The sequence below is a fragment of the Garra rufa genome, chromosome 17 (genome assembly GCF_049309525.1).
Source record: "Garra rufa chromosome 17, GarRuf1.0, whole genome shotgun sequence".
NCBI classification, from domain to species: Eukaryota; Metazoa; Chordata; class Actinopteri; order Cypriniformes; family Cyprinidae; genus Garra; species Garra rufa.
Genome location: NC_133377.1, coordinates 2,928,144 through 2,948,143, shown reverse-complemented (window position 1 = coordinate 2,948,143; position 20,000 = coordinate 2,928,144). Strand labels below are relative to the sequence as shown.

Here is a 20,000-nt window from a genome sequence, read left to right as displayed (position 1 = left end):
CTGGCAGTTTGTTTAATGTGAAGTGCACTGGGTCAGTTCAGACCTCAGATGCAGTGGATTACTGCCGCCCATTTTGAACTTACCGTGTTACCGATAGGTTCAAAGAGCACTTCAATAAATTTCACTGGAATGTTGTTCGGGATATTTTTCTTAGTAAGTATATGGATGTTTTTGCAGCTACAGGGACTCTCAAGTCCCAGGGTCGATAATCACTTCTTTTTTTTTTGTTATGATGGTTATGTAAAAATGTCTGATCCTGATTTCATCTCTTTTCCCTTCAACTTTTCAAATGCATTTTATGTAGGAGTCATCTAAATTGCAAAAAGTGCCTGGTCTCATGACCAAAACATACCTGTGGGAACTTTTTCACTAGACGCGAAATACATATTAATAAGTACATACCACTGCAGTTTCCAACAGAAATTAACACTAGAGGTGGTAAAACTGCAAGCACATTTAATCATTTTCATACACAGTTATGATTACACCTCCATATGTTTTGCTTTCCAGTGTTCTGACGAATAATGCTACCTATCAGATTATGCTACCAACACTGTATTTTTAATACTGTAAGGGTAGGTTTAGGGTTGGGGTAGGTGTACACGACAGGGTAGCACAAATTGTCAGAACACCGGATGTGACAAACTTGCTCGGTAGCTCAGCCGGTACGGAATTGGACCTCAGTAGATCGAAAAACAAGCTGAAACGGCATGCTTGCGATTGCGTTTTTACATCACATTCGCTTTTGTTCATACTATCGGGAGGTTTAGGTGTAGTGCAGATGTTATTTTAAAACATCACGGAGCATTAGAGTTATAGCGCAACTCAACGGACATTTCATGTCAGAAAATGAAACCACTGACACATGGAGCGTGGTTGATACAGCTGTGGCTGGAAAATAACAATAGATTCACTTTTCTAATGTCTACACCTACTCCAACCCCAACCCTAAACCTACCGCTTACAATAATGCAAAAAACAGTAATTATTATTGTACAGTACATCTGTAAATCATCTAGCCTTTACCATAATAGGTACCATATGTACGTTCATCTATTCCGGGGGGGGGAATGAACACTCAGCACCACTCAGTGGACATTTCTGTTAAAAACTGCAGTGATACTTATTTATACGTATTTAAAAAAAATAAAATAAAACAGGATAAAAAAAAAAAACAGGAAAACCAAGGTGCATACTCCTGTTCTGGCAATATCACTTTTAGCATAGCTTAGCATAGATCATTGAATCCTATTAGACCAATAGCATCGAGTTCAAAAATGACAGAGTTTCGATATTTTTCCTATTTAAAACTTGACTCTTCTGTTGTTATATTGTGTACTAAGACCAGCGGAAAATGTAAAGCTGCGATTTTCTAGGCCGATAAGATTAGGAACATGGCCGAAGCAGTCGCTTCGTGATATTTCTCCGCCTGCTACGCGTCCATGTTACGGCAGCAAACTTCCTTGACTATTACGCCGGAATGGGAGTGTAGTTCCTAATCTTATCGGTCTAGAAAATCACAGCTTCACATTTTCCACCGGTCTTAGTACACGATTTAACTACAGAAGAGTCAAGTTTTAAATAGGACAAATATCAAAACTCGTTGGTCATTTTTGAACGCAATGCTATTGGTCTAATAGGATTTAATGATCTATGCTAAGCTATGCTAAAAGTGATGTCGCCAGAACAGGAGAACGGCTGAATGGATTTCAAAACGGTAAAACTCAACTTATTAACTCGGGGGGGAGTTAGAAAATGAGCCTATTTCCAAAAAAGTGGAGTGTTCCTTTAAGTAATATATTTCTGTCACCGTTTCTTCAAGTTAAACCAAACTCTTATTTTGACGGGTTACTGTGAAGACCTTTAAGTTTTTGTTTGATTGTGATATAGCGATAGTTTTTCTCAAAAGAAACAGTCAACAGACAAGCAATTCCCGCACACTATCGTAACTTGCAAAGAAGTAATATTGTGTATTGTAATAATACGTGTCAATAAATATTACTTTTTTGCAAGTTACGATAGTGTGCGGGAATTGCTTGTCTGTTGAAACGATCCACCTGGTTGGTCTTATTATCCTACGCACCTATCACTTGCAGGTGTGCGATGGCGTTTGTTCACTAATTGACTCAAAAGAAACAGTAAAATGCCCATGAAGTGACTCTTAGAGCAGTTCCAGAGATTATTTGTTAATGTACTCATATTTTGAGGCGGTAGAAGCTGAAAACATAGTGAGCGTCACATGCTTCAGTATGTCTGTAGAAAACGAAATTCACAGAGAAATTCATTCATACAGAGATATGCAGAATATGCTGGATTCATATTTAAATAGTATTTTTGCAGCTTACTATTCACATATCACTCATTTTAAGTGTACTGACATAGTTTTGATTAATTCATCCAAAATTTGGGACATTCCATGACAATTTCCGTATTGCGGAAATCATAGGACTTTATATTTGAAATGGTGTGGAAACAAGTCAGTAATTTTTTTTCAAATATGATTTCCACTACATCACTGAATAGGAACACAAGATGTGAGCTGTGGTGGAAATTTTCATGGTTTTTATGACCTGTGTTTTATTTGTAAACACTACTGAACATTTTTAAATGACAAGTAAGAGTGTAAAGGTGTGTTTCAAGATTGTTTTTCATTTTCTAACCAGTCCACAGTGGCAAAAGTGCCCACACTCGAACAAACACCCATCTACTCTTTTCCGTACCCTTCTGACCACCGCACAGAAAGGTGCGTGTGGCTTCAGTAATCATGAGGGCAGCAGAGTGCACTATGATGGAGAGCAGCCGTCCTCCATCACTCACAGTTTGCCATGCCTGCCCTCACATGGAGGGAAAAAACAGCGGTCCTAATGAGTTATCAGGACTGATGGCTTATCGTGCGCGGGACCTCTCCGTGTCCTTGACTCAGGGAGGATGTATAGACGACCCGAGTCACAAATCTCGATTGTCCCTCCGAAAAGAAAACAAGCTGAAAGGGTTATGGCAAATGTGTGCGAGAGCATGCAAGCGTTTGTGTGTCCGTGACTGTAATACTGAGAGCGCATCTGTGTGAATACCTCAGCATAATCCCAGTCGTCACCGGATTCAAATGTTTGCCCATGCGTGAGCTCTAATAACGTTTGACAGTGAGCACTCGAACCCCATTTATGAAGGTTGTTATTCGCAAATTAGCTGCATGTTCATAAGTGAGTGTGTTTGTGTAGGGCGAAGGGTGCAGTCATGTGACGGCAACATAGCGAAAGTCATTTGCATCGGAGACTCGCGGAGAGCGAGCAGATGGGAGTTGTGATTAAAACCGAGATATTCCGGAGCATTAGATTAAAGAATGATGTCAATAAAAAGCATTTTAGGCTGCAATAACAAAGGCAATCTGAAACACAGCGCTGCACGCTCTCATTTGCATATTTAAATGCGTGTGATGTTCGGGGTTAGATTCCTGGTCTAATGATGCATTTAGCCCGTAATGAATCAGTGATGGCAGCTCCCAGGCTCAGCCGCAGGGACTGCAGCAGGGCCACTTTGAAGTCGCCGCATTTGAAGTGGAGTTTAGAGCGGTGGACTCCAAAAATAAGCACACACCAGAGGGAGACAGATCTGCAGAGCCTCAGCATGCAGCTGCAGGTTCATCCTCAAACTGGAGCAGGTAGATGTAACCCTCGAGGAGCCACACAGAGATGTTCTTGCTTTCAGTCAGTAAACAGGAAAGTGTGGAAAATGCTCTAACATTTACTTTTGCCAGTCATGGAAGTGTATTTTGCATCATTTTTATAAAAAAAAAAAAAAATTATATATATATATATATATAAATGACAAATGACTCTTTGTATATATATATATATATATATATATATATATACAAAGAGTCATTTGTCATTTTGTTCTGCATTAATTAATTAGTTAAATTGGTCAATAAATAAATTTTTTTTTTAAATTCTAAATATATATTCAGCATTTATAATAATAAGAAATATTTTTGCAGAGCCAATCAGTATATTGCACTCTGTCTGTAAAAATATATATTTTTTAAATATTGATTTTATTTAGAATTTTGCACTTCATTGTTTAAAGGCTAACTGAAAACATTTTCTTTTTTTCTCTTTTTTAAATTATTTAATTAATTTATTTGAAATTTTTAATGTATTTATTTATTTATTTTGTGTGTAGAATGATTTATGAAGGATAGTGTGACTGAAATATATATTTTTTAATTATTAAAATAGAAAACATTTATTTAAAATCTTACTAATATTTCACAATATTATAGTTTGTACTGATTAAATAAATGCAGATTTGGTAAGAATGAGATAATAAGAAAATAATCCAAAGAAAACATACACAAGATAAAACAGTACAGTAAAGACATTTATAATGTTACAAAATAATTACATTTCAAAACAACTGCTGTTCATTAGAACAATGTATTTATCAAAAAAAGAAAAGAAATAAATGAATAAAAAATAATCCACACTTCACTACACAGTACAGTTTTTAAATAATAATTATAATTGGAAATGATTTTTGAGAACTAAATCATTAAATTTCTTAAAGATAGAAAAAAATAAAAGGTAACTGTAAAGTACTTTTTATCTCACAATTCTGAATTTTCTCTCGCAATTGCAAGTTTACATTTTCAATTCTGACTTTTTTCTCAAAAATGTGAGATATAAAATCACAATTACGAGTTATAAAATCAGTATTCCAAGATAAAAAAAAAAAATCTAAATTCTGAGAACGTATCAGTTTTTGACCCTCAGAATTGGACTTTATAACTCGCAATTGTGAGTTTATATCTTACAAAAAAGAATTGTTTATATGACCAGGGGCCTCATTTATAAAGACTTGCGTATAAACCATCCTTGATTTTATCTAAGAACTTTTCTGATTTGATCGTAAGAGCGATTCAGAGAAAACGAACGTACCACGAAATCCATGCGTACGCCAGTCATTCGGTTATAAATCACAAATGATCGTGGAATTGTGTGCAGCTGAATGTTCCGCCGTCGAAACGCCCCTGCTTAATTAACATATAAAATGAGCTCATTCCTAAAGCAAAAACTCTGTGACAATGGCAAGAAAAAAGGAGCGCAAGAAATCAAATTATAGTGAGGCTGAACTATCTGCAATACCAGGCATTACCACAAGGAAACGGTCGTACGCCAAGCTGGAATCTGACGTGGAGATAAGTACTTTTCCACGTCAAAGACGTTTTTTATAAATCTGTACTTTGACGTGGATTTGATCGTACGAACACTCTAAGATCAAATCAGTGCGTAAGAAAGTTTTATAAATGAGGCCCCTGTTCTGAGAAAAAAAGTCATTATTGTGAGTTTATAACTTGCAATTGCAAGTTTATATCACACAATTCTGACTTTATAACTCGCAGTTGCAAGTTTATATCAATTTTGAGAATAAAAAAGTCAGAATTGCGAGTTTGTATCATGCAGTTCTGAGTATAAAAAGTCAGAATTGTGAGATAAAAAGTCGCAATAACCTTTTTTTTAATTTTTATTAATTGTCGGAAACTGGCTTCGATAGTATACACACACGTATATTAATCAGGACCATTTTTACTAGTTGTTTAAATTTTAAAAATTATTAAAATGAAAAACATCAATTTAAAAGTGTAATAATATTCCACAATATTACTGTTTTACTGATTAAATGCAACTTTGCTAAGAATAAGATACTAAAAAAAGAAAAAGAAATGGAAAACACACTATGTACATAATGCTCCTTAATTATCATTATTATTGTTATTTTTTTAATTCCAGTGAATATTCCACAATGAGCCACTATAGACAGCCTAGATAAACTGTGTCTTGTCTTGAGTCTCTCATCTGCAGGGCTATCTTGTCATGTTTCATTCTGTTTAAGTAATGTATTACGTTGCAGTTTGGCCAATTGGCAAGTAACTCACCAATTTTTACTTGGCGAGTGTTGGTTTTAAACCATGGTGCTAAACCTTGTTCCTTGATGTGTGTTATGGCTTTGCTGTGGGATTAGGTCAGTGAAGTATTGCTCCAGTTGACCTTAAGATTAGATGGCTGAATAATTGACTCAACTTCTTGTTGAACAACTCTTGGCTCCATTGAACAATATCTGCCTCTCCATAGTACATTTAAGCAGTGGCACGCAGCCGCCAAGAGATCACAGGATGTAATGTAAAAGGATTACTACAGATAAGAGGTTGTGGTCACAAGAAGCCATGTCAAAGAGAAACAGATGTACAGGAGGGTGACTGACCCGTCCAAATGAGTATTATAACTATCATTTCCCTTAAACAAGAGTTTAGTTCAAAATCAAAGGTCTCAGAAAGAGGCTGGATAATAGAAATCTCATTCATGCTGGACTAAACTCTCAATGGAATAAAATATATGCTCATGGAAGCAAACTACCCTCAAGTCTCTTTCTCTCTCTCTTTCTTTCTGTCACTCTCCCTGTCATTTTAGGTTGATTCTGCTCTCTTGTTAGAAAATAACAAGCATGGCTTTAGCCTCAGACAGCCATTGAATTGGAGTTTATCCTCCACTTTGACTGACAGACTGCATATTGGCTTTTTTCTTATTTTTTCAAGCTTAGATCAAGATACAGGGACACTTTTGTTGCATCGTCAGAACTCAGTCACACCATGTACTTTAATGCATTAAGCAAATAAGCAAAACCTAATCTTATGACGAAAACGTACAGGTGGAAACTATTTAGCGAAATACGTAGCACCATGTATGTTTAATGCACTGAATTTTTCTTAGAATTGTGATACAAACTCACAATTCAGACTTTTTGCAGTTGCGCTTTATTAAGTCAGAATTCCAAGATATAAACCCGCAATTCTGAGAAATTAAGTCAGAATTGTGAGATATAAACTCGCAATTCTGAGAAATAAAGTCGCAATTGCATGATATAAACTCGCAGTTGCAAGTTATAAAGTCAGAATTCCATGATATAAACTGAGATATTAAGTCAGAATTGTGTAATATAAACTTGCAATTGCGAGTTATAAGTCAGAGTTGTGAGATATAAACTCGCAATTCTGAGAAATGAAGTTGCAATTACGTTATATAAACTTGCAATTGCATGATATAAACTTGCAATTCTAAGAAATTAAGTCAGAATTGTGAGATACAAACTCGCAATTCTGTGAATATATCAGTCTTTTTTTCCTCCTCAGAACTGGACTTTATAACTCGCAATTGCGAGTTTATATCCCACAATTCTTAGAAAAAAAAAGTCAGAATTGCAAGATACAAATTGCGAGAAAATTGCGAGTCGGAAATTCTGACTTTATTTTTGGCAATTGTGAGTTTATATCTCGTAATTCTGACATTTTATCTAGCAATTCTGACTTTCTAACTCGCAATTGTGTGTTTATATCTTACAGTTCTGAGATAAAAAAAAGTCAGAATTACAAGTTTATATGATGCAATTCTGAGAAAAAAAGTCAGAATTGCGAGATGAAAAGTCGCAGTTACCTTTTTTATTTTTTATTCAGTGGCAGAAATGTGCTTCCATAGGCAGCCAATTCAGCACTGATGTATTAATATGATCAAAAGCTACAGTAAAGACAGTTATGATGTTACAAAAGAGTTCTATTTTTTTAAATGCTGTTATTTTGAACTTTTCTATTCATAAAAAAAAGGATTTTATTTTTAAATGAGGCGAAGGGAGGCAGTGCCTCTTTAAAGTATAGGATGAGAAAAAACAGTATAAAAATAATAAAACAGCTATATTACAAAATATAACAATAAAAAGTTTATAAATCACATATTTTTCTAAAGAAACATTGTCCAACAGCGACACCAGCAAGTAAAATTACAGTGGGAGTCCGCGTTTCTCGCCTCCCCTGAGCCCATTAAGTTTTACCAGACCCACTAGAGTGTCCGATGCGTTTGGTGGGTGAATGAATAGAATTGAGAATGAATGGGGGAAAGTCACGTGAGACATTGCGATATTAATGGATATGACTGGTTATGTTTGGCTGTGATTGGTTCATGCAATAAATCCTGCCTCTTGTGTTTGTGCACATTCTGCGTTCACAAAGTAGTCTGAATGAACAATATAATGGCATTAATGGGAAGACTTATTATAAAAAGCAAGTAAACAACTCACATACTTAGATATAACCACTTTTTTGCAAAATAAGACTTAAAATGGCATGAAAACATGATCTGTGGGAGTTTTTAATGAGTAATCAGCTTGGTGAAAATAATCCCCATATTTACCAATATTTACCAAGCTTTGATGACTGATCATCTGAAAAAAAGAAAGAAAGTTAAAAGTAGTTAAAAATGAACTATTAAAAAGAATACTTCTTATCTGAAAAAAAATCTTACTGACTGGCAGTGTATACACCCACATATATCAACCAATCACCATTCAGGATCATTTTTACTAGTTATTTTATTTATATGTCTATGTTTATTTTACGGTTATCCATATGCTACCCCTCCTGTTCCCCCACCATGTGTGTAAACCTGCCACTGTGTACTAATACACACCTAATGGCTGTCTGTTTCCAGTTCTCAGTTGCCATATGGTTCATTCCAGTCTATAAAGTGTGATATAATTCTCTCTTGTCAGCTAACTGTGTCCCTCTTGTCTCCATCTCTCCATAGACACTCTGTCAGTCACACATCCTTCCAGCTTCCTCTGAACAATTACATTAGACGCCTAATGCAGTGAGAAATAACAGTGCGCCCAGCACTCTCTTTAAGCCCAACCCACTGACTGTTGCCTGGCAACACCACACAGCTCGACTAACTACAGCTCAAGCTATGATGAAAGTGGAGGTCTAGTTGTTGTGCAGTTGGAAATAAGCATTTCTTAAGCAAGTTTTAGCTTTTTCGTTGAGGGCAAGATGGAACACTTGATTGTAGTTTTACAAGATTAAGTAGCACCTTCACATCCAATGCTTTCCCATAAACATCTCTAGTCAACTACTTCTGAGACTTCAAGAGGTCTAGCAGGAGCTTTTCCTCTTTGATCTGTTCTCAGACTGAGTTATAAAAGTGTCCGACAGTTTGACTTCATTTGACTAGGATTCATCGCATCATGGAACATATCGTTTATAAATAGAGCTTCTCGCATTGGCTGGCCCAGTTTACTCGCACCATCACTTTGTGAAGATGTTTCCTGAGCGGTGAACTCTTTAATGCCAAGCTCAAATCACGCAGATAGAGCCACACGGATGGCGGATGAAAGCCATGGGTGTTACGCTCTGTGACTAAACTGGGAAGACTTAGGGATGCGTTTGGAGGTTGGATCCCTGTATATCTTTGTGTCCGGGATGTTGCGTGGCAAGCTTAAGGTTTTCCAAACTGGGGCAGAAAGAAAGTGGGTTAGAGCGTAGCTACTTTTAGACCCGTGTAGCACATTGAGAGGAACTCAGTCGAGGTCTTCTCTCGTTCACAGGCCTCCGTCAAGAGTCCAGTTGTGACCTGCTTTGCATATCAGGACTGTAAATATCGCAATCAATATTTAGCAAATCAATGCTTGTCCCATAAAGAGTTATTGTTAATCGTTAACACTCAAGTGGCATCTTGTAGAGGTGACTATATTATTTTCACTGTCTCTGTGAAAGGTTGGTCTCCCATGATCCAAGTTCCCACAACTCCTTTAGCCTCAGTATTTGTACTTTATGCAATTTTGCAAATTTACTTTTCTAAATCTAAATGCAAATTTACTTACATTTTTAAAGTCCACCTTTGCATTGAATCATTTAAAGTCGAGGCAGATAAACCCAGGCTCGGTGTTATTGTTGTTAGTGACAAAGGTGTTTTTAAAGCCAGGATTATTTCCACTCATTGGTTTGCTCTCTGCGTCTCCACAGGCAGATCCTCAGGGACGAGACATCGCAATCCGGCCCTTCCTGGAGCACTGCGAGAACACGCACATGACCATTTGGCTGGGGATTGTCTATGCCTACAAAGGCCTCCTTATGGTGAGTGAGAACATTCTAGAGAGCGTCAACATGATCGCCATCTGCTCCCGCCGACAACGGCGTCTGAATATTCTACCACTTCCTTTTACATTTGGTAAATTATAATACATATCTCACAATTACTGTCATTAAAATGCGTTCATAATATTGAATTCTGTGTCTCTTGTGGTATATCAGAAAATACCAAATGCCATGCATACAACAGGCACATTTTACACATTTTACATTTTTTTCTCCACAGTTATCTAATGTTCATCACCTACAGATTATAACAGTGTTAATGAACATGAATTAGAGTTCTTGGAGATTTGTTAGGGAACAATGATTTTAGATCTTGTTTTTCATATTGCAGTTGCCAATGTTGTATAAAAGCTACAAATAAAAAAATAAAAAAAATCACTGTAACACACCTCCTTGAGCAGCTTTAATATGTTTCTTTATGTCTTTTATGTTTACACTGAACCAAAGTCTACAACCGAAGCTTTGATGATTTATTTGTTTATTATGTCTGTTTAATATATTGCTCCAAAGTAATGGACCAAATGTGACCCTGGACAACAAAAAAACAGTCATAAGGGTAATTTTTTTGAAATTGAGATTTATACATCATCTGAAAGCTGGTTTGTTAGTAGTTCTGGTTTGTCATAGGACAGTATTTGGCCGAGATACAACTATTTGAAAATCTGAAATCTGAGGGTGCAAAAAAATCTAAATATTAAAAAAAGTTGTCCAAATGAAGTTCTTCGCCATGCATATTACTAATCAAAAATTAAGTTTTGATATATTTACAGTAGAAAATTTACATAATATCTTCATGGAACATGATTTTTGGCATAAAAGAAAAATCTATAATTTTGACCCATACAATGTATTTTTGACTATTGCTACAAATATACCTGTGCTACTTATTGCTGGTTTTGTAGTCCAGGGTCACAATTGAGCAGATTTGTCATAGCATAATGAACAAATATTGTTTTTGAAAATGAGTGACCTTGGAGTCAGAAAAGGTTCAAAACCACTGCGGTGGACTTTAACACTGTTCTTTTGCTGCCCTGCAAGCACTGGGATTTCCTACTGGAAATGCAAATCTTGCGAGCTCACTGACTGGATTTTGACACATTGTACCCATAGGAGGAGAGAGAGATTGCTCTTTCCAATTAACCTCACTTTAGATTACTGGTAAGGTAACCCAGGAACCAAAACGCCTCCACTCAGTTAATTGCCCATAGCACTGACCATTATCTCAGAGTCAATGGTGGCAATATCCTCCAATAAAACCCTGCCCTTCGACTCACTTTGTGCTCTGTAGAAATTATTTGTCTGTTTGTTCTTGCTGCTGTAATAGCGGCAGGTGGTTCGGTTGACTGGCAGGCCATTACCTCCGCTTTTCCCCTGCCCTACTGTAGACGATCCGTGTCAAAGTTCAGCAGTGGGCCACTTCCTGTCTCTTTTCCTCTCTCATCTGTGATAGAATTTGGTGGGAGACAGAGCTGGGAAAGAAGTGATCAATGTTAAACTGAAGCTATAGTAGGAGACAAGTCATCAAATCGTAATAATGGACAAGTGAAAATGCCATCACACTCACATTCTCAGTCTCAGATATGTGACATTTCAGAACTTCCTCTTGCCATGTTGGAAATCCTGCTGCTAAATCAGCATGGCTTCACTTACAACGACGTGTTCCAGGAGAACAAGAAAAGAAAGAGAGAATGAGAGGGTGAACGAGGAAAAAGAGTGAGACGGGCTGTGATTGGATTAGGATTGAATAGATTTGAGGCGAGTGGGTGCAGAATCAAATCTCGGAGTGTGCGTCATTAAGTTAGCTGAGTCATATTTCTCAGAGTTCACTCTAGTCTCACACAAAGGTGCTTTGATTGCTGCTCCGACTTCCTGAGAAAGTTGGACAGGTGTTGTTAGCTGCCTTTAGAGGCATTAGGGTGCTAAATAAGTCAGCCACAGTTCATTCTCACTGGCATTATGATTCATCACTGTAAACTGAGGGCTGCACCTTGTGAGAAAGGTGAACACGGCTGTCTATGAAAAATGTCATATGCCCAAAAATATTATTCTGGATTCATCTGGATTTTAACTGCTCTTGTATGTGTAACGCTAAGTATTTCTTTGCGCTTTTCTCTCTAGCTGTTTGGATGTTTCTTGGCCTGGGAGACCAGAAACGTGAGCATTCCAGCCCTGAATGACAGCAAGTACATCGGCATGAGTGTGTATAATGTGGGCATCATGTGTATCATTGGGGCAGCGGTGTCCTTCCTGACCCGGGATCAGCCAAATGTGCAGTTCTGCATCGTGGCATTGGTCATCATCTTCTGCAGCACCATCACGCTGTGTCTGGTTTTTGTGCCAAAAGTAAGTACTGCAACGTACGGCCTGCTTTAGCCCTATGGGGAACGAATTGTAGAGGTCAGCGAAAGGCACATTCTGGCATTTGATTTGTGCAAATCCCAAGCAAGTTCACCTGAATATAATTGAGAACAGTGCTTACTTTGCATCCCCAGGAGCTCTCTGGAAATAAACACACTGAAATTTAAAAGACTGCAAAGATTCGACTCTCCCTCTAAACAAATACGTCCTACACAGAATCAATGCTAGGATCTCAACAGCACGTCTTTGTCCTCTCTCTTTCCTTAGTTTATCACAATGCAAACAAACCCCGACGCTGCCACACAGAACCGAAGGTTAAAGTTCACCCAGAACCAGAAGAAGGAAGATTCCAAGACGTCCACCTCAGTAACCAGTGTTAACCAGGCCAACACTTCCCGTCTGGATGGGTTACAGTCAGACAACCACCGCCTTCGAATGAGAATTACAGAGGTGACTGAAGTCAATAATAAATGAGAATATTATTCAATTCTTAGAATGACAACAGCAATTAAAATGTTGATAATAATTACTAATACACCACCATGCAGATTAAAGGGGTTTTAATATATTAATAACAAATACTGTGAAGAAAAATAACTGATACAAGTAAAATATATATATATATATACACTACCAGTCAAATTTTTTTTTTAATGATTTTAAAGGAGTCTGTTCTGCTCACCAAGCCTGCATTTATTTGATCCAAAGTACAGCGAAAACAGTTACATTTAGAAATATTTTTACTATTTAAAATAGCTGTTTTGTATTTGAATATATTTTAAAATGTAATTTATTTCTGTGATTTCAAAGCTGAATTTTAAGCATCATTACTCCAGCCACATGATCCTTCAGAAATCACTATTATTTTGATTTGCTGCTCAAAAAACATCATTCATGATTATTATGTTGAAAACAGCTGACTGAGTAAGTTTCTTTGATGAATAGAAAGTTTAGAAGCACAGCATTTATCCAAAATAGAATAGTATATTATTATACTGACTCCAAGCTTTTTAATGGTATAGTGTATAATGATATAAAATCTTTTTATTTCAGATAAATTCTGATCTTTGGATCTTTCTATTCATCAAAGAATCCTGAAAAAATGTGCTCAACTGTTTTAAATTGATAATAATAATAAATATTTCTTGAACAGCAATTCAGCATATTAGAATGATTTCTGAAGGATCATGTGACTGGAGTAATGATTTTATGAAATTTAACTTTGATCACAGGAATAAATTAGATTTTAAAATCTATTCATATAAAAAAAATAGTAAAAATATCTTTGCTGTACTTTGGATCAAATAAATGCAGGCTTCGTGAGCATTTCTTTAAAAACATTAAAAATCTTACTGTTCAAAAACTTTTGACTGGTAGTGTATATATATCTTTTTTTTTCATGAACCGGGAATTAAATTACTATTAAACTAAACTATTAAATTCTTTTGGACTTTGTGTTACAGCTGGATAAGGAGCTGGAAGAGGTTACCATGCAACTCCAGGACACCCCAGAAAAGACTCCATACATTAAACAAAACCACTACCAAGATGTCAACAATATCCTGAGCATACGCAACTTCACCGACGGCAAAGGTAAGAGAAGTGGATATCAAACCTCGTGTTCCTCACCTGTCGATCACACACAGCTGTCAGTCGGTGACTTATTTCAGTATGTGACACTCTTTTCCTCTGTTGCTGTCACCCAGAGAAAAAGAACTATTTATTGGAGTGTTATACATTATTCACCCCCAAACATGTCAAGCTGAAGTGTCATATAAGGTGCAAGTTCTGACTCAGTGGATTTCAGCTGAATCCACCACTGACATCTTGATGGAAAGGAAGCATTCTGAACACAATGTCTTTGTTTTCAGATGGAGAGAAATCTCTGAAGAACCACTTAGAGCAGAAACCCCAGGCTCAGTGGGGATCCATGGATCCTTCTAGGATAAGCAGAGGTCCACTAGAAGACATCAACTCACCAGAACAGTAAGTTCGCACACTGACATGCACAGTGTGCTGAAAATGTGTTTTGGACACCTAAAAATCGATGAATGAGCATTTGTTAAAAAAAATACCAGGCCAAGTGGAATTTATTACAATATTAAATGGATAGTGTTATATCTTTGGGGAGAATGAACGTTGCATGAAGAATAAGATGACACACACCAGCTTCGCTTGACTGTTCTGTTTACTTCGTTTTAGACACTAACTTTTTTACCGGAACATTTCCGGAAAACGTAACAGTGCATTCTGGGTGCTGTAGTTAAACAACAATGCCGCAAAATATATAACAGATAGTTCACCCCAATAGAAAAATTCTGTCATTATTTACTCACCCTCGTGTCGTTCCAAACCTGTAAAACCTTTGTTCATATTCGAAAAACAAATTAAGATATCTTTGATGAAATCCGAGAGCTTTCTGGCCCTGCATAGACAGCAACGCAACTGACACGTTCAAGGTCCAGAAAGATAGTAAGGACATGAATAAATAGTCCATGGTACATCAGTGGTTCCAACTGTAATGTTATGAAGCAGACAAAGCATTATGGATTACGGATTTCATCAAAAATATCTTAATTTGTGTTCCGAACATGAACAAAGGTTTTAGCGCTTTGGAACGACATTAATTAATGACCGAATTTTCATTTTTGGGTGAACTATCCCTTTACGAAGCACAATTTCCAAACATAATATTGGACAAAAATTTGCGAACTTTTACATTATAAAACATTAGACATTAACTTGAAAATATGGGTCTAAGAAAAAGCTAAAAAGCTATTTAAAAACAGGGCAAATTCATTAACACAGGACTTAATGTAAATGTAAACTCATTAGCAGGCCAGTGCAAAATAAAGATCAGGAAGAAAAAGTAAATGAAAGCAAGTAAGAGAGATTCAGGGACAGAGAAAAAAAAAAGAAAAAAGAAAGGGGGGTGGGGGCGCTGTGGTTACATAACATGTGATTTCTACAGAGAGCGGAAAGCACTGGACCCTGAAAATAGACAGGAGAGTAGAATTAGAGGACTACAGGCCGTCCCAGCACATGAATGTTTGATTGTACAGAGGAGCGATTCTACAGTGTGTTACTGTTCATCACACACACACACACACACTTACCCCAGCAGCTGATAGTCCCTTGACCCTGCTAAATAACACCATCTCTACCATGGGAATTTGCGATGAGTAATTTATTGAGACCGTTCTCTATGCCTGCGGTAAAGGATAAACAAATACATTTATAGTTTAATGACATTCGCATTTTCATTTTTTGTTTTTGCTAGTGAACCTGCAACATCTGACTAATCGATGATAATTATTTCTCAACACAGAAGACATTTTCCTTAATTGATGTATGAAATTAATATTTAATTGAAAGTAATAACTCAGAGAGACTCCAATCGTAAAAACCAATCGTGAGAGGTGTGGTGTGTGCACTTTATATAACTGCCATTTGACTTCTGTAATTGATTTTTAAAGGGCTTCGGCCTCTTGGGGTGCAGTTTGAATCTGACACAAGACAGGAATGAAATGGACTTTACTTCAGGTGATCCACATAGTCAGGTACATACCGAACTGATGGCCCCACAAGAACAAGCATAGCCCCAAAGCCTTCACTAGTGACTGTTTTTAGCATTCCTAATAATAGAACATTTTCTTCGAGCACTAAATCTGCATATTAGAAATATTTCTGAAGAATCATCTGAGACTGAAGACTGGAATAATGATGCTGAAAAACATTAAAAAATCTTCCAACCCCCAGAGGTGGGTAGTAACGAATTACATTTACTTCGTTACATTTACTTGAGTACATTTTTGGGGTAACTAGTACTTTTAGAGTATATTTAAAGATTATTTAAATTATCGACCCATGTTTTTATGCAGCAAACACAGAGTTGTAAATGTAAAAAGTTAAGGTGCCTTCTAAAAATCTAAACACGTACAGTAATATTTATGTTTTAAATAAATATAATAAATTCTATACTCAATTTATCCCTTTTAATGTTATAAAGGATGAAATGCCATAGTGTAAGATATTCTGTTTTTGTGTGAAACTGTATCTGAATTTTAAATCATGCCATTTTATGGCTTAATATTCTACTTTACATTGTCCAATCCCATTACTGTTTATTTTACTTTTGCGGATCTTAAAAATGGTTATGGTTATACACTAAATGAAATAAATATAATGAAATAAAATTACTTCCTTGATATTTGTTTATATTTGTGTATTAAAAACATTTTTAATTAGACTCCTGATTTTCTATATTTAAAAAAAGGTATTTTTTTAATTTGGGCTAGTTAAATTAATTTTCGGGCAACCAAAATCTAAAGAGCACCTGTCTGAAGGGCTACCAGAAATTTTGCGAGCCCTGTATATATATATATATAGCAGAAGCTTTCCAAACAGTTTCTTTTCAGGGTCAAAATTCAAAATTCAGGGTCTTCACTTCATATCAATCAGATCAGAAGTAACTAGTAACTAGCTACTTGAGTACTTTTTCCATCGGATACTTTTTTACTTTTACTCAAGTAACTATTAAGATTGTGACTTTTACTCATACTTGAGTAAATATTTCCATAAGTACTTGTACTTTTACTTGAGTACAGATTTTGGGTACTCTACCCACCTCTGCCAACCCCAAACTTTTGAGCGGTACTGTAGGTCCAGATGGTGTAGTTATGGCATCTGCCAGCAGGGACTAAAGAGGTCATGCTAACCAGCTAAACCTTGAACCCTTAATTGAGAAGGGAACACATTGTACGTGGCAAAGTCACTGCTGGTTTAAATGTGCCCTGTGACTATGTGATATAATTATAGACAAACTGCTGTTAAAGGGGACATCAGATGCAAAATTTACTTTTACATGGTGTTTGCATATAAATGTCTTAGAAGTGTGTGGACACAACCAGCCTAAAATGATAAAAAATCCATTCACGTCTTTTTTAATCCCCAAAAAAACTAAACAGTCTCAATTAAAAGCGTTTTGATTGTCTGAGCAGTATTGATACCGCTGATGGACTGTCCTGTATTAGCATATTTCCACGCTGTCCACCATTTTCTCCGCGCCTGAGTAGCTGTAGTTGGATGTAAGTGAACATAAGAGTCTTAATTTTCTCCTGACATCAGAGCCACTGGATTAGTTTTGTTTTTGATGGTAACGCACCACCAAATACACAAAAACCAAAGAGGGGGGCGGGGTGACCAGTAGCTCATTATCATTTTAAGAGGCATGCACTGAAATGGGTTGCTTTAAACATAGCTGTTTTTGACCATTGAGGAATTTTAACCAAATTATTTTGCAGACCTTTAATAAAGACCTTAAAGAGTCATACCAACTTGTGGAAAATGGGCATCTGATTTTCTATTTAAACACCATTACTACAGTGCCTTGCGAAAGTATTCACACCCCTTCATTTTTTTACGTTTTGTTATGTTGCAGCCTAATGTTAAACTGCTTTAAATGACCATAATGATGCAAAAAATTATTTGTGCCATTTTTTTTTTTTTTAAATAAAACACTGAAATAAGTACATAGCATAAGTATTCATACCCTTAACTCATAGTACCCTAATTTAGTTGAAGCATCTTTACAGTCTCACGTCTTTTTGGGTATGATGCCACAAGCTTTGCACATCTGCATTTGGCAATTATGGGGGCTAGCAGACATTTTCGGGTTTGATTGGGTTCAAGCCCAGGCTCTGGCTGGATCACTCAAGGACATTCACAGAGTTGTCTATAAGCCACTCTTGCTGTGTGCTTAGAGTCATTGTCCAGTTAGAAAGTGAAGCTTCTGCCCAGTCTGAGGTTCTGAATGCTCTGGACTGGGTTTTCATTAAAGCTATCTCAATATTTTGGTGCATTGAGCTTTACTTCTGCTCTGACGAGTCCCTCAGTCCCTGCCGCTGAAAAACAGCCCCACAGCATGAGGCTGCTACCAGCACACTTTACTGTTCAGATGGTGCTCTGCAGCTGATGAGCAGTGCTTGGTTTCCTTCAAACATGATGCTTGGAACTGAGGTTCATCAGACCAGAGAATCTTGTTTCTCACAGTCTGAGGGTCCTTTAGGTACTTTTTTGCAAATTCCAAGTGGGTTTTCATGTGTCTCCACTGAGGAAAGGATTGAGTTTGGCCACACTGCCATAAAGACTGGATTGGTGGAGTGTTGCAGTGATGTTTGTCCCTCTGTAAGCTTCTTCCATCTGCATATATGATCAGGGAGATTTTTTTTCTAAACTCTTTCCCAGATCTGTGCCTTGACGCAAGCCTGTTTTTGAGCTCTACAGGCAGTTATTTTTGGTTTTTGCTCTGATATGCATTTTCAGCTGTTAGACCTTTTCTGTAAGGTGTGTGCCTTTCCAAATCATGCTCATTCAAATGAATTTGCCACAGTTTAACTCCACTCAACTCTGTAGTAACATCTAGAAGTGATGTGAGTGCTCCTGAGCTAAATTGTCAAGTGCCCCAGAAAAGGGTATGAATACTTATGCAATGGAATCATTGAAGTTTTTTATTTGTAATAAATTTGCAAAGTTGGTACAAACCCGTTTTGTGCTTTGTCATAATGGTGTATGGAGTGTAGATTGATGTGGTAAAAAAAGTAATTTAAAGCAGTGTAACATAAGGCAGCAACATAACAAAACATGAAAAAAATAAATACTTTCGCAAGGCACTGTAAAGAGCATTACAGAAAATTAGGAATTTTGTTGGGTCTTTTATGTATAACAATCATGTGTGGTTTGTGTTCACAGCATACAGCGTAGGCTGTCCCTACAGCTGCCCATCCTGCATCACGCCTATCTGCCCTCCATAGGAGGGGTGGACGCGAGCTGCAGCAGTCCCACAGGCAGCCCGGCCTCCAGCCCGCGCCACAGACACATGCCCCCCTCCTACAGGGTCATGGTGTCCGGCCTGTGAGGCCCACCGCCTGCCCTGCACTCCGAGGAAGCGATCAGCTTTTTTATTTTAAGACAGACTGAGCAATATCAGCAGTTAACAGAAGCGTGTGAGCAACCCAGGGGGGTCCAACTCTTCATGCATTCGTGACCCCCCTCCCACCATCCATGGCCACATCAGAGCAGAACTGATCTTTCAGGCTAGGAGGGAGGTGACCGGAGGTCCTCACATGGCAACCCAGACTTCCATCCTCTTGTTCCTGTCACCTCCCATTCCTAACTCGATGGACCCCCCTCCAAAACAGCAGTGCGGATCAACAGAGGACAGGAGCTGTAGCCTTGCCTGGTAAAAAAAAAAGAAAAAAAAGAGACGCTTCCTTCGGCAGCCTTTCCACGTTATCCGTGCGCATTGGTTCTGCTGGAACTTGCGGGAAATGGGCAGCGTATGTGACCGAGGACTCCACCTCTTTATTCACCACGTCAACAGCCATGTAAATACCATATTCGAACATCAAAGTGAGCTTTGAATATGCTGTGAAATGAATTATTCTGATGAGGCCTGGTGCTCGGAGAACTTTACAAACAGCCGACAAACCAGGAAGAGACACACATACGCCGTTGCAACCGGTATGAATTTGTTGTATTGCTTCAGTGTCCCAATGGTGTGAAAAAGTGGTAAATAAGACTATTAGCGTCTCATTTTTTTGCTAAAGACAACAAGGGAGTGTTTCAGGGTAACGCGGGCCAACTGTTCTCACCTGGATAGACGTGTACC

General features: G+C 37.4%; 2 protein-coding genes across 2 annotated transcripts in view; one reads left to right on the top strand and one right to left on the bottom strand.

Annotated features, from left to right (window-relative positions):
* The window catches only part of gabbr2 (gamma-aminobutyric acid (GABA) B receptor, 2), a 263,152-nt gene extending 243,190 nt beyond the window's left edge, over positions 1-19,962 (top strand). The window contains exons 14-19 of the mRNA XM_073822118.1: positions 9,842-9,952; positions 12,092-12,316; positions 12,599-12,781; positions 13,795-13,924; positions 14,203-14,317; positions 19,082-19,962. Coding sequence (XP_073678219.1) covers positions 9,842-9,952; positions 12,092-12,316; positions 12,599-12,781; positions 13,795-13,924; positions 14,203-14,317; positions 19,082-19,247 — 930 coding nt within the window. The 3' untranslated portion in view covers positions 19,248-19,962. The remainder of the gene's footprint in view (positions 1-9,841; positions 9,953-12,091; positions 12,317-12,598; positions 12,782-13,794; positions 13,925-14,202; positions 14,318-19,081) is intronic.
* The window catches only part of LOC141290215 (alpha-catulin-like), a 26,557-nt gene continuing 26,008 nt past the window's right edge, over positions 19,452-20,000 (bottom strand). Inside the window, exon 10 of the mRNA XM_073822411.1 lies at positions 19,452-19,568. Coding sequence (XP_073678512.1) covers positions 19,452-19,568 — 117 coding nt within the window. The remainder of the gene's footprint in view (positions 19,569-20,000) is intronic.